The sequence below is a fragment of the Gigantopelta aegis genome, chromosome 13 (assembly GCF_016097555.1).
Source record: "Gigantopelta aegis isolate Gae_Host chromosome 13, Gae_host_genome, whole genome shotgun sequence".
Taxonomy (NCBI): Eukaryota; Metazoa; Mollusca; class Gastropoda; order Neomphalida; family Peltospiridae; genus Gigantopelta; species Gigantopelta aegis.
Genome location: NC_054711.1, coordinates 23,281,837 through 23,297,747, shown reverse-complemented (window position 1 = coordinate 23,297,747; position 15,911 = coordinate 23,281,837). Strand labels below are relative to the sequence as shown.

Genomic DNA, 15,911 nt, shown 5'->3' with positions numbered 1-15,911 from the left:
CTGGTATACAAATAAAATATATAAAAACAAAACAGAAATCAAGAATGTCAACACATTATCATGACGTTCAACTTCGGGACAGGGCATCAGCGATTACATTAGAAGTGCCCTTGATATGTTCAATGGTAATTGGGAATTCCTGCAGAAGAAGACTCCATCTCAAAACTCTCTGGTTGGAGGCTTTCATTAGGATGGTCCAGTCCGTCTTCGTCTTCTTGGAACAGCACACGGCCCTCTAAAACAATTAATATCGCCACAGGCGAAAACAAAATTAAGAGCATGTTCCGTCACAGGCGTACATAGGATTTTGAAAAGGGGGGTTCCAATACATAGGATTTTGAAAAGGGGGGTTCCAAAATAGATTGCAGATATATTGGGCATTTATTTCTATGTTGAGTAAATATAATAATGTCAGATATCAATGTCAGATATATTAAATTATAAAAAAGCGATTTCGGGGGGGGGGGGTTCGCTTGAACCCATCGAACCCCCCCCCCCCCCATGTACGCCCATGAATGTAAATGAAAATCATAAAGCTACACTTTAGTGGTTAAACTTTTAATTTTTGTTTGTTTTTTGTTGTTGCTGTTGTTGTTGGTGGTGGTGTTATTGCTTTTGCTAAACGAAAATGTGGGGTGGGGGGGGGGGGGGGGCACTGTCCACCACCGATCGACGCCCATGTGTCCAATAATGATTTATCTAGGAAATAAATATAATGCAATTTTATTTCATCTCGTAATAAATCAAGTAACCGTTTGCTTGAAACATGTATGGGGTAGCTGCAAAACTAAGTACATGTATTAACACGTTGTACGAAACTAGGGGTGTTGTAAGAACATCGAGTTCTATCGAAACTGAGTCATGAAAGGTTCCACTTTCTTCAGTTAATACTTTGGATGAAAGTATGTAGTAGTAGTTTGAGTCATATATCCTGGCGTCATATGTTTTTGAAACGATAGGCAAAAAATTTAAATATAATAAAAAGAATACTTCGTACATACAATACTACTTTATCTTTCGTAAGTCACATTAGTTTATTGTGAAAAACAGTGATAATTTTCCATGAACGCCAAGTTTTCCTAAAAAAAAACCCACTAGGCTAGCTGCTAAGTGGTGCAGGTGTTTCCACTATACTTTCACAAACGTCATATGTTTTCATAGTTTCATTGGCTGGCTATTTTTGTCCTTGTTATGACAGTGAAGGATCTATACTCCGTGCAATAATTTACATAAAAATCTTCATTTGAAATTAAAATCATAAAATGTTTGTAACTTGTAAAAAATGTTGAATAATCTTCAGACCAATACTCCAATAGACAGTGTTTACTGAAAACATATTTACATTATGTTTTCGTCATATGCTAATGTCTAATCCTCTTGTTATACGTATCAACGACACCAACATTCAGATTGTCACCTTAAGTACTCTGACAGAGGTACAGAACTATATATTTTCCAAAAATCTAATTCCACCAAACCACCTTTATTTGTAGTAAATATAAATGCACATGCAAACATGCCCCCACCAGAAATTACCGAAAAGAACTTTGCTATGAATGACATAAGAGGTAACCCAACCAGCCTTCCATAAATGTTATTGTTCAGTGTAATGATGACGTGGTATATCGTCTAACTTTGGCAGGTCAGATGTCAGTGTTGCAGACGATAACTTTGCAGGGATTTGTGATACCTGGATTTCGCTATGTGAGGCATTTCATTAGTACCAAAATATTGCATTACGAAAAACTGATAACATGCACACTATTTATGGTATTATAATTAAAACATAAAGTTGGCAGCTTGACTTGAAGCATTTTTAATATTGTGAGGAAAAAGACACTTCGTTGTTTATGTTCAGTCTAATAGTGACGTAATATCTCGCATAATCGGGGTAGTGGACCGTCTAGATCCTCCGAGTGAGTGCAACTCGCCTGAATAAGTTCTTAGTGGCACCGCTTACCCGGGGTCACAACGTGCCTATCCCCATTTAATATAATAATTATTGTACCACGCTTTGGTGTCGGTCTCTTTAATTTTGATTTTGAGCAAGATATTACGTTCCTCACTAAAAAACAATAAATGCATTGTGTTCACTTGCTAAACATTTAATTTTTTTCCGGGGCACTTCAAAATTTCGAGGATGGGTTACACAGCACTCTCTCCTTGTATCCACGCCAGTAATAGCCATCATCTAAGTCGTCATCTTAATGAATTAGTATTCCCGACATGTTTCCCCATATAGGCTAATCGAAGCAAGTAGTCCAATGCTAAGGATGTGTGTTCGCGCAATAGCTCTTTGATACCGTCGGCAGGTAACAGCAGTTAGCCTTTTAACTTCTACAGTGAGTGTATTAAGTTTGTATAAAATCTGCTTTACAAACTATTTTCATTTCATGATACCATTCGGGTTTTTTATTAGGTAATCGATTAGGTAATCGCAGTGTTTTAAGGTTCGGGCGGTTTTTGTAACTGTTCCTCTGCCCTGGGAAAAAAAAAACAAAAAAACATATCGCTGTGAGGTAATATCAATAAAATACTGGTTTAATGCAACCATAGTTTGTAATAAATAGTTTTCATCGTAAATGTATTTGTTAGCGTTCCCTCTAATTTTTGTCTTTGAGGTATGGTAGGGGTGGGGTGCCCTTTGCTTAGTGCAATCTCTTGTATAATGGCTCGGGCGATGTGTGTTTGGAATGGTTATAATAATAACTATTTATAATGTTTCTCCAAAACTTACCTGTACTTACAATCTACATATTAACACAGATGTACTAGTACACTAACCACATTTGTAGATTTTAAACTCTTGTTTATTCAACCATAAATAATTCAACCATAAATAAGATGCAGATAATATTCGTGTAGTGAGACCGTACTATAAAAACTGTCTTTGCACAGTTATCTTTCTTGACACTTGTGTAGATGAAATACATTTTTAAAGTATTATATCTAAGGCCGTCTTGACTTTTTTCAAGGGCCGTTATGACTTTTTCACTTTGGCCGTTTTGACTTTTGTTAAAGGCCGTTTTGACTTTTTCACTTTGGCCGTTTTGACGTTTTTAGGGTCATTTTGACCAATTATTGTTTAGGCCTTTTAGTACTGGGGCCGTTAAGACTACGATTTTCGAAAACATATGTCGATCGAAATTGTATGACGGTACGATAGAATTGTCGCATATGCGATTTTCTTTACTATGTTTGTAGTGGCTCAAAATTAATTTTACCCCTCAACAGACGACAATAGTAGCATAAATAGCTCAGGTAAGTATTTTGACCAATCATCCCAGCTCCCCCAACTAATATAGTACATTAATTGTAAACAGACGCTGTATTTGAAAAACTAAATGTTTTAGTAGTTAGTAATACAAAAAAGCAATGGTATCTACTTTAGTCGTCCTGAAATGTATTAAATGAAATTTTAATTTATTTATAGAGATTTTCGTGCTTATATCCAAATTAGGTTCAAGCACACTGTCCTGGACACACACACCTCCAGCGTTCGAGATTTTTTGGGGCAGTATCCCAGTTGGATACTAACATTTCAAAATCTGGTATCCCACCTGAAAATTTAGTATCCCACTTAAAAATGAAATTCATAAATAACGTAACAAACTAGTACTGTTACTTAACTTCAACAGTAAATGACGACTTTCATTGTTTCATTGAACAATAAAAACGCAGGATTAAAAAAACAAAAACACATTATATGGTATCCCGGTGGGATACTGGGTTATTGAAGTCTGGTATCCAAAATTAAATTCTGGTATCCCCGGGATATCGGGATACCGTTAATCTCGAACACCGACCTCAGTTATCTGGACTGTCTGTCCATGACAGTGGGTCAGTGGCTAGAGAGAAGTCGGTGTATTGTATCCACAAATCGACTCGCTAAACTCGCTTTGGGCGAGAGCCGGTACAGGGAAGCGACCCAAGGCTAAAAGCGATAACTCCGGTGGGTTTTTTTTATTGCAGTGATCTCGAGGCAGCGCTCGCCTGTCTAAGAACAGATGATGTTCAGTGCCAGGATCCTGACAAGACAACCATGATCACCACCTCGGAAATACTGCTACAGTTATCAACCAGGTGTAATTTCACAGGTAGGTTTTAATAACAGTGTCAGGAAGCTGACCGGACAACCATTCACACCACCTCGGAAATACTGCTACAGTTTTAATACAAGTAGGTTTTAATTGTAGTGTCAGGAACCTGACAAGACAACCATGATCACCACCTCTGAAATACTGCTACAGTTATCAACCAGGTGTATTTCTACAGGTAGGTTTTAATAACAGTGTCAGGAACCTGACCAGACAACCATGATCACCACCTCTGAAATACTGCTACAGTTATTAACCAGGTGTAATTTCCCAGGTTAGGTTTGACAAGACAACCATAACCACCTAAATACAGTACAGTCAGGATCCTGAGTGGACAATCATGATCACCACCTTGGAAATACTGCAAGTTATCAACCAGGTGTATTTCTACAAGTAGGTGTTAATTACCGAGTATTTAAGTTCCTTTGAACTTCAAAAATAGAAGAAGAAGGTCAAATTTTATCAACCTTTACTGCGCAGTAGTGGAAAAGTAAAAAAGACCGGAAGTACGTCATAGACGTGTGTTACCAAATATGATAGACGAATATATTATAACACAGAGGACGGAAGAGACTGTTCAATAATTATGTAACGTAATTGTCGACGACAGTCACTTTTCGCACCCTTGTTTTGGCTTCGTACGCAATAATAACCGTATAACATATCGTACCGTAACGTAGCCCAGTAGTAAAGCGTTCGCTTGATGCACGGTCAGTTTGGGATTGATCCCTCTCAGTGGTTCCATTGGGCTATTTCTTGCTCCATCCAGTGCATCACGACTTGGATGTCAAAGGCCGTGATATGCGCTATCTTGTCCATGAGATGGTGCAAATAAAAGATCTTTTACTGCTAATCAAAAAGAGTAGCCTATGAAGTGGCGACAGCGGGCTTCCTCCCTCAATATCTGTGTGGTCATTAACCATATGTTAGATGCCATATAACCATAAATACAATGTGTTGAGCGTGTCTTTAAATAAAACATTTCTTTTCTTACGGTAATTTTATTTCAAATCCATATTATGTAAATAGTACAGTCTTTTAAATTTAATTTGGAATACCAACATCATTGAAATTAAAAATTATCTATATTATGACAATGCTTTTCCACATTAAAATAACTGGTCTACTTTCCCTGACCCCCGACAAAATAGATACAAGTTCTATATTGAGCAGACAACGGCGTTTACAGGTCGGTATATTTTTATTTTTCATAATTTTGGACAAAATATTAAGTTTAACTTTAAAAAAATGAAAGGAATAAAAATACCATTCATAAAATAAATAATATCAGAAAATTACCGTTGGATATGATATATTTATTTTATAACGTGCCTAAACCTCTTTTGGATATAGGCACGTTAATAAAGTAACACTATCAGTATTGTATATAGTCCAACTCACAGTTAACGTGAGCTCTCAGTCGCCATTTTTGGAATAAACGTTTAGAAGCGCCATCTAGCGTTTGTTGACATATACAAATAGACAGAAAGAAATATGTTTTTGGCAATGAAAACAAATCAGTGTGAAATGTTCCATTCTTCTGTAAGTATAACAACAACAACAAAAACCCACCTAATATAAATTGAGTGCGATGAGTGACGTCTACCTTAGCATTTCTGTCCACCCTTTTTACTTGGCGTATTTTAGAAATTACAGTTGGTAGCCCTTACATCTTTCCCTACTCCACTCCCCCACCCCTCTCTCAGCCTTCGGTAAAAATAGTTTCAAGCTCTACTTATTCCTTATTCAGAGAACACACTTGCAACTATTCCACTATTAACAATGGCGACAGTGATAATGGTAGAAGACCACAGTTATTTGTTAATCTTCAGCAGAGATTTATGCATGTAGGCCCCTGACATTCTAAATGCCTTCCTATGGTTTAAAAATAAAGAAAGACACACGTATTTTTAGTCTCAAGGAAATTACTAATAGGTTCATAATTATAACGAGGACTCATTTTTAATATTTTGAGTTAAAATTTGGTTTTACATTCCAAAATGTATCTCCAAACTGCATGGTTTTATGTGCATTTTTGTCAATGTTCACAACCATGCAAACGACACTGAAGCGGGGGTTGGTGGCTATTAAGTCCTCCACAAGTCCACAATATTGGACTAGAGTACCTGAGGGTCAAACTCGACCTGGACCCAAGTACCCGACTTACACTAGATGATAATCAGACTAAGCAATAAAGTAAACTAGCATTATATGCAACTTAATTCCAGCGCTGAACATGGGTTCCAAATCATGCCATTGTATTGCATTCCACATATTCTACTTTTGTTCTCCCTCAATGTCTCATTGCCCTGTAATGTAACTGGAGCAAATGTCTGGCAAAATGACGTAAACAAATATAATTAAATGAGAGAGCTCTTACTTGCATGGGTACTCGAGTCCTGTAAATGGACTCGAGTCTTACTATAGACTCGCCCCGTTCTCGAGTACTCGTGTACTTGTGGAGACACCAGGGGCTATGGTATATATACACATTGCTTATGATATCCTTCACAAATTCACATTTGAATAAAGGTTAAGCTACTACTATGAATGGATGAATTAATGAGTGAATAAAGTGAGTGTATGTTTGAATGAATGAATGAATGGATGGACGGATGAATGAATCAATGAATCAATGAATGAAAGAATGTTTAGTAAAACTCCAGTACAAAAAAACATTGAGGGTTGTTCACAAAACGACCTCAATTTGTTGTACATAATACATAGTACATACTACTGTCATGAGATTCCTTATCAACTGACGGGGTCGGACTTAGCCCAGTGGTAAAGCGCTTGTCTGATCGATTCCCATTGGTGGGCTTATTGGACTATTTCTCGTTTCAGCCAGTGCGCCACGACTGTTTTATCAAAGGCTGCGGGAGTGTGGATAAGAAAGATCCCTTGTTACTAATGAAAAAATGCAGCAAGATTCCTCTCTTAAGACTATATGTTACAATTACCAAATGTTTGACATCCAGTAGCCAATAATTTTAAATCAATGTGATCCAGTGATGTTGTTGAACAAAACATTCTTTAACTCAACTGACAAAACTTGTGTTGGTGGATCATATGTTAAGACATTAGCACTTTGAAGTACACGTGTATATAAAAAGGGTTGCCTGGTGCACAACAGGATGTTCAGCAATTTTGGATCAATTAATGCATACAGTCTGTTTCATTAGTTTTGGTAAACCCAGCCCATTGTTTTCTTGAAATCAAACATGGTGAAATCCTCATTCATGGGCATGGTGTTTATCGCTATGCCAACTGGTATCAGTGCAGTCTACATGTGCATATGTCTTCAGCTGGTGGCCATTTCATTGCAAAGACGCTCTTCTTATAGACAATGTCTCACTGAATATTATTTAACAATGCACAGTCAGCGTTACTGAACAGGGTCCAAGAAACCTGGTAGCTATCATTTGTATTCCCAAAACAATATTTCCTGTGTTCCCAAGTTTCGAACAACTAAGACTGTTCAACTTATTTATTATTATGTATTAGTGTTTCTCATGACTCTAGAAAAGCTCACAATGTTGTAGCCAGTTATATATAGGCAGGATACAGAACTCCTATTACAGTGCTGCATACGCTTTAGCTGGTTATACATAGCATGAAAGAACGTATACCAGATATACATGTGAGGAGATATACAAGTATTTTCTTTACTCTAACTATACGATAATACAGAAGCAAATACAAGAACATCACTGCTTATTATGTATTGTGTTCACTTCCTGAAGTACATTTTGCATGTAGCACAATTTTGATGTCAGCCTAATTCGTGTTTGAATATATTGACTTCACAACCGCCATAGTTTGTAATATTTACTTATCTTGTCCTGTTCAACACTGAGACAGCATCTTCGTGCCGTTCAGACTAATACCTAGACATTTGACCATGTACCTTGTATAGACATATGCGGGCTTTGCCTAATATTATTATTATATGGAAACAATATATGCCAGTCTTAACTGGTTTACATCAGCTATATATGGCCAGGAAGGAATAAACAATACAGTATCATTTTTTGGCTGTGACACGGAAAATGTTGTATTTAATGATGAGGAAAATTGACCAGTTGCAGTTGATTACATACATGGGAACACAAATGATATTGTTTTAGGAAGAATATCAATATTAGATTGCCAATAAGAAAAGTATGCTTGCAAATGGCAATTCCATGGTAAAGATGCGTTTTCACAAAGATTTCAAATTTAGTTCACTGATAAATCATGAATATAAATGAAATGTATAATGATTCCACTTTATGAAACAAACATAGTGTTCAGTTCATTTTAAAAATGGTTTACTAGAATATTGTAGGAATAGCATCTCGTCAGTCACATGTTTTTGTCCCATCAGTCACAATGAAATTCACCAAATTAGCTATACCCAAAATGAAGACAACTTTAACCTACATAACAGTAGGCTGATGGCATCGCGAGACGTCACGATACCCAAACGTGAGTTTGGAAATGCTGCCAATTGTGGTTTAATTTGAAAAGAAAAATGTTTTATGGGTATGTGGTGCCCAAGCTAATAAACCAGGTTTTATGTTAACCAGAATTGCTGAATTACTGATACGAAAGTGACTGCCCATTTCTTATGCTCCAAAGTGTCGGTGATCATGCTTTGACAATGGATAACCATGCAGAACATCAGGCAGTAAATGAACCGGAGGATTATGTTGTATGTGAAAATGATAATGAGATGAAGCCGCCAGATGATAACTAGTGTGAGGACGGTAGTATGCATAGCACCGTGTATTTAATTTATATATTTATATTTTGGAAAATGGCCGCCATCTTGTTCGCACCAACTTTAGAAAATGTCATCTTATATTTTCATGACCCCAGAGATTAATTTCCACCATGGTGACAAAAGTTATACATCACTTTTGGGGGTCTCTACTGCAGGACTATTAAGAATTTACTTTATATTCCAAATAATTACCCTTCAAACATAGATCTATACAAAAACAATACGAGCACTCTTTTTCGCAAGGGAGCTAACTGTATCCACAATTCCTTACGCCATGCCATGCCCAAGGCAGAAACCTCTAGCATGTCTTCTTTTTTTCCAGCCCCTCTGTCAGACGGATGTACAAAAAGACGGACTACGTGCATGACGAATGTAAATTTGGACCCTCCAACAGGAGACAAAATAAAATACTGCAGGTATCAGAAACGTATATTTTCTACTATTCAGTATACTGCGTATATATTTCTATTCAGTATATTGCCCTATCTGTGGCTATTCAGTGACCTGCGTATAAGTGGCTAGCCAGTATATTGCCCTATATGTGGCTATTCAGTGACCTGCGTATAAGTGGCTAGTCAGTATATTGCCCTATCTGTGGCTATTCAGTGACCTGCGTATAAGTGGCTAGTCAGTATACTGCGTTTCTGGGATTATTAAGTATATTGCGTATCTATATCTATTCTATTCAGTATACCATGTATCTTTGACTATATATATACGTACATACATACATACAATCTAGAATTGAAAAGTAGGAGACATGACTTCTCATTTCCCAGAAGAAAGGGAAGAAGTTTGATAAAAGTAGGCGAATTGAACATTTATCGGTACATTTCGTAACGTTTCGCAAGTTTTCGCATTCAATTGCAAATGTTCCAAATTTTACACTCTGTTCTAGTCATAATATTTCGATATCAAATACTACTTCCGGTAAAATGTTTAAAACAAAATAGTTATATGTTTGATTAAAAATGTTATATTATTAAGTAGTTTCCAATGTGCCGTTGTGTTAAAATGACATGAATGTGGCTGAAGATTAACAACACTTGACTGGTCACAGCACACTGAAAAACAATATCCCGGTATACGGGTGTATCTGATATATGCATGTTGTGTGTGTGTGTGGTGTGTGTTGTGTGCGTGGTATGTGTGTGCGTGTGTGTATATACAATAAACGGTTTCATGGTTTAATAATCATTATGGCACGTGTCAAAAATATCGGTATGGCACACTAGTCTTGTAACGTCACCGGCCGGATTGTAAAATTATCATCATCGACATGTCTGTCAGCATTGTGACTTGCATTTTAAATAGAATAATTTAAAGTAAATAGAAGCTGGATTTATGTTGCTTTATTCTAAGAAAAAATTATAACTAGGTACTATGTATGTAGTTCAGTATTTGTAACTGACGTTAAGTGTTACAAACATCAATACAGTCATACATATTATAAGTTGCAGTTGACAGATTATATAAATAACTCTGTCTTCTTTTTCTCTCCTTCTTTCTCTCCTTCTCTATGTCGCTCTATGTGTCTCTTCCCCTCCTTCTTCCCCTCCCTCTCCCCCCCCCCCCCCCCCCTCTCTCTCTCTCTCTCTCTCTCTCTCTCTCTCTCTCTCTCTCTCTCTCTCTCTCTCAGGACTCTAGGTGAAGCTGTTTCATGTCTGCGAGCAGATGACGCCCAATGTCAGGATCCTGACAAAACGATCATGATCAGCACCTCGGGAATATTAAAACGTATAACTGATAACTGTCGACATAAACCTGCCTGTAAGTTCTAATTACGTATTTGCTATTAGTTGCATCCTGTAAACATATGATTTGTAGTTACTGTAACAGTTCACATGTGAGATGAACGAACATTATTAGTGTTATCTAAACCATTGAAAAAGGTATTAAATGGTATCATCGAGCTTAAAAGAAAACGCAAGCAGACGATGATTGTGACAGAATGAAACTAGTTTCATGACTTGTGGCTTTGAGAAATTGATGTATGGTAAACATAGATTAATTGGTTGTTAATTAACAACAAAGGCAGCGATCTCGCTGTTTCTTCAGTTTTCGCTATGCAGACGTTATTAGAGCATCTGAATCGAGATATTTGGAGTATGTCTGTGTCCCATTACCATACCAATAACAAACGGTGTGACTTAAGTGGAATGTGAATTACATTTCAACTTATTTTCGTGCTTATACCCAATTAAGGTTCAAGCACGCTGTCGTGGGCACACACTTCAGCTATCTGGGCTGTCTGTCCACGACAGTGAGTTAGTTGTTAGTGGTTAGTGAGAGAGAAGATGATGTAGTGGTCTTACACCAACCCACTGAGTTGGTAAAACTCACTCTGGGTTGGAGCCGGTACCGGGCTGCGAACCCTGTACCTACCAGCCTTAGGTCTGATGGCTTGACCACGACGCCACCGAGGCCGGTCATAATATACAACTCTTGTTAGATGTTGTATTCATGGCTGACAACTCTTGTTAGATGTTGTATTCATGGTAGACAACTCTTGTTAGATGTTGTATTCATGGCTGACAACTCTTCTTAGATATTGTATTCATGGCTGACAACTCTTGTTAGATGTTGTATTCATGGCTGACAACTCTTCTTAGATGTTGTATTCATGGCTGACAACTCTTGTTAGATGTTGTATTCATGGCTGACAACTCTTCTTAGATGTTGTATTCATGGCTGACAACTCTTGTTAGATGTTGTATTCATGGCTGACAACTCTTGTTAGATGTTGTATTCATGGCAGACAACTCTTGTTAGATGTTGTATTCATGGCAGACAACTCTTCTTAGATGTTGTATTCATGGCTGACAACTCTTCTTAGATGTTGTATTCATGGTAGACAACTCTTGTTAGATGTTGTATTCATGGTAGACAACTCTTCTTAGATGTATTCATGGTAGACAACTCTTCTTAGATGTTGTATTCATGGTAGACAACTCTTCTTAGATGTTGTATTCATGGTAGACAACTCTTCTTAGATGTTGTATTCATGGCTGACAACTCTTCTTAGATGTATTCATGGCTGACAACTCTTGTTAGATGTCGTATTTATGGTAGACAAATCTTGTTAGATGTATTAATAATATACAACTTTTGTTAGATGTTGTATTCATGGTAGACAACTCTTGTTACATATATCTGTGGTAAAAAAACCCTTTGTTTGATGCTGTATTCATAGTTGACAGCTCTTTGCTACATGTTGTATTTATGGTAGAAAACTCTTGATAGATGCATTTATAGTAAAAAAAACCTTGTTAAATATATTCATCATAGTCATCTCTTACTAGCTATTTATGGTAGGCAATACTTGTTTAGATGTTGTATTCATGGTAGGTAACTGTAATATGTTATCTTAATGGAAGACAACTCTTGTGGAAGGCTGTATTCATGGCAAACAACTCTTGTGGAAGGCTGTATTCATGGTAGACATCTCTTATTTTCAGTTCCAGTTCCAGCTGGGTGTATGGATAGAATGAATACATGTCTTAATGGTGCCACTCTTCATGTACGTAACTGCAGGTGAGTGGACTAATCATGTTAGACTGAGTATTTATCTTACTATTCGTCACGTCAAACATTACTTTGATTTCTCTCTTACTGATTGGTGCCACCGTCGGGGCAGGATATCCTCATCTTTCACGAACACCATAATATATTCACTGTTTTTGCAGTGTTTCATGAGTGCATGCCATCATAGCTGTATATATATTCCATTGAGCTCTATCCTTCCAATAATGGGTTTTCTAAGCTAGTCTTGTGAGTGGCAATCGGTTCGTTTAAGGATGATCATCTGATAGTGGTCATGGCCTTTGCGACTCTGCCTTGTGCAAAGATACGATTTTAATAATGTAATATGGTTTAGTCGTTCAGATTTACTTACGACTAACTAGTAACCCTTTCCATGTCTAGGCGTGGTACATAGCTGAGTTGTATGCGCAACAGTGTGCTGAAACCTCAGTGGTATATACGACTAACTACTAACCCTTTCCATGTCTAGACATGGTACATAGCTGAGTTGTATGCGCAACAGTGTGCTGAAACCTCAGTGGTATATACGACTAACTACTAACCCTTTCCATGTCTAGACATGGTACATAGCTGAGTTGTATGCGCAACAGTGTGCTGAAACCTCAGTGGTATATATGCACACATAATGATAGGGCGGGATGTAGCCCAGTGGTAAAGCGCATGTTTGATGCGCGGACGGTTTAGGATCGATCTCCGTAGGTGGGTCCACGGAGCTATTTCTCATTCCAGCCAGTGCACCACGACTGGTATACTGAAGGCTGTGGTATGTGCTATCCTGTCTGTATATAAAAGATCCCTTGCTACTAATGAAAACAAAAAGTTTCCTTTTTATGACTGTGTCAAAATGACCATATGTTTGGCATTCAATAGCCGATGATTAATAAATCAATGTGCTCTAGTGGTGTCGTTAAACACCCCCCCCCCCCCCCCAACCAAAAAAAAAAAAGAGACAAAAAATCCCAACAAAAACAAAACCTCATAAAGATGGAAAATATTTTAAAGGGACTGTCCTGAGTTTGCAGCCATTGTAAGATATTTGCAATAACAGAGTAAATACATTTTCTTGTTTAGAATACCAGTCTCTGTATATCGAATGCGTTTGCGGTCGTATACTAGTGTTTGTAGCACTCTTTTTTTACATTAATTTCTGATATATATTTTTTTTCGTACCTACGAAATTATTGGGAAGTAAAATCCAGTCTTAGCTACTACAAGCATTAGGACAACAACAAACACCTTGTAAGTACAGACACTGATATTATAAATAAGAAAATCTATTTAATTCGTATGTTACGCAAAGAAAAAAAGGCTCTGTTGGTCGGAAACATTTTACAATGGAAATAAACTCAGAACTGTCCCTTTAAATGCCATTTTGAATTAGTATAATTAAATTAATTCTGAAAACATTCAACTTCAGGTTACATAATATTGTCACAAGAGTGGATAACAATTTATAATTTATATTTTCTGTATATGAAAGACCTAACGTTACCAAGGTTTCAGTATAGAATCCTACATCAAATAATAACAACAAACATGTTTCCTTATGAAATATATATATATACTGAACAAAATAAGAAACTTCCGCTAACTTTGCTTGAACATAACTTGATGAAAACAAACCGGGGGAATAATTGTTATATATGCGTTTAAAGAGTGTTCCATGATGCATCGTTTGGTGCAAAAATCATGGCCATAGGTTAACAGAAACTGGGAGAAATTGGTAGGGGTTAAAAAAAAACCCCACCCACTTAATAACGGGTATGACCACCTCTTGAATTGACCACTGCAGTGCATCGCAGGCGCATAGTATTGACTAAAGTGTTGATTTCTGCCTGTGGAATATTGTTCCATTCCTGAATGAGCGCTTGACGAAGTTCGTTGACGTTAGCGGGTGGGTTGGGACGACGCCTCAATCGTCTGTCCAGACTATCCCAGACATGCTCGATTGGGGTTGAGAACAGAACTTTTAGCAGGCCAGTCATCAATGAAATCAATGTTATTTGTCCTAAGAAAATTTACAGTGTCTCTAGCTGTATGAGAGGTGGCATTATCATGCTGAAAAATCGAGATGTTGGCGTTGTTATAGAACAGAGGAATGACGTGATGAGCGAGAATGTCATCGCGGTAACGTTGAGCATTTAAATTGCCATCAATGACGACTAGTGGTGACCGATAACCATGGGCAATGGCTGCCCAGACCATGACACAACCCCCACCCCCGAAACGATATCGTTCAAGAACACATCAGTCAGCATAGCGTTCATTTCTCCTACGGTAGATGCGCACCCTGCCATCACCACATTGTAAAGAAAATCTGGATTCATCCGAAAAAAGAACGGTATTCCAGCGTCACCGTATCCAACGCGTGTGTACACGTGCCCAATTAAGACGATTTAGACGATGACGTTACGTTAAAACGCATCCGACGTAAAGACGTCGTGCATGTAAACCGTTCTCCCGCAGACGATTACGAACAGTTTGCCCACTGATTCGGTTATTATGAAGCCCAGGTGTGTTGGCAGCAGTAGCAGAGACAGTTTGGAATCGATTGCGCAAATGCGTGTTCATGATATAGCGGTCTTGACCACGCGTTGTAACACGCGGACGTCCACGACGTGGCAAGTCGTTGGTGCTTCCTGTCGTTCGAAATCTTACGCGAAGATTTCGTATCGCTCGACTAGAACTCCCAACATGCCTTGCAACGTCTTCTGTCAACATGCCAGCATCAAGCATTCCAATCGCCCATTCGCGTACATTATTGGGTATTATTGGCATACTAAATATGCTACAATGTAAAAAAGGTTATTTTTTTTACAAATTTTGAAGCGTTTTCGTTCATTTGACAACAATGTCAGTAAGACAAGTAAAACAAATTGACCGAATACTACACGGGACATGTCGAACCATGCATGCACGTGCAAATTGAATTTCACGTTGTCGACGATTAACAGTGCAAAAATAATCGATAACATTCATGAATCCTGATAATACAGCTCAAGGCTAATACTACCTATATAATTTCATTACACAATGAATTCTTTAACACAACAAATACTATATGTACAAATCGGAAGTTTATTTTTTTTGTTCAGTATATATATATATATATATATATATATATATATATATATATATATATATATATATATATATGTGTGTGTGTGTGTGTATGTGTATGTGTATGTGTATGTGTATGTGTGTGTATGTGTGTATATATATATATATATATATATATATATATATATATATATATATATATATGTTTAACAGATATAGACATACATATATATAGACATACATATATATAGACATACACACACACACATATATATATATATATATATATATATATATATACAGTCAGACCTCATTACAACGACCGTCGTTACTGCGAAATTTACACTATCCAACCCCAAATTGTCGGGAACAAACGTACATCAGTGTTATTCTGTTCATTACACCCGAATTCACACCTTCCGACACCGACAGAGCAAATTAGGAAC

General features: G+C 37.3%; 1 protein-coding gene across 1 annotated transcript in view; it reads left to right on the top strand.

The window, feature by feature from the left end:
• The first annotated feature begins 3,948 nt into the window (after positions 1 to 3,948).
• LOC121387225 overlaps positions 3,949 to 15,911 on the top strand; it is a 28,027-nt gene continuing 16,064 nt past the window's right edge. The window contains exons 1-4 of the mRNA XM_041518251.1: positions 3,949 to 4,097; positions 9,185 to 9,278; positions 10,502 to 10,632; positions 12,321 to 12,396. Coding sequence (XP_041374185.1) covers positions 4,043 to 4,097; positions 9,185 to 9,278; positions 10,502 to 10,632; positions 12,321 to 12,396 — 356 coding nt within the window. The 5' untranslated portion in view covers positions 3,949 to 4,042. The remainder of the gene's footprint in view (positions 4,098 to 9,184; positions 9,279 to 10,501; positions 10,633 to 12,320; positions 12,397 to 15,911) is intronic.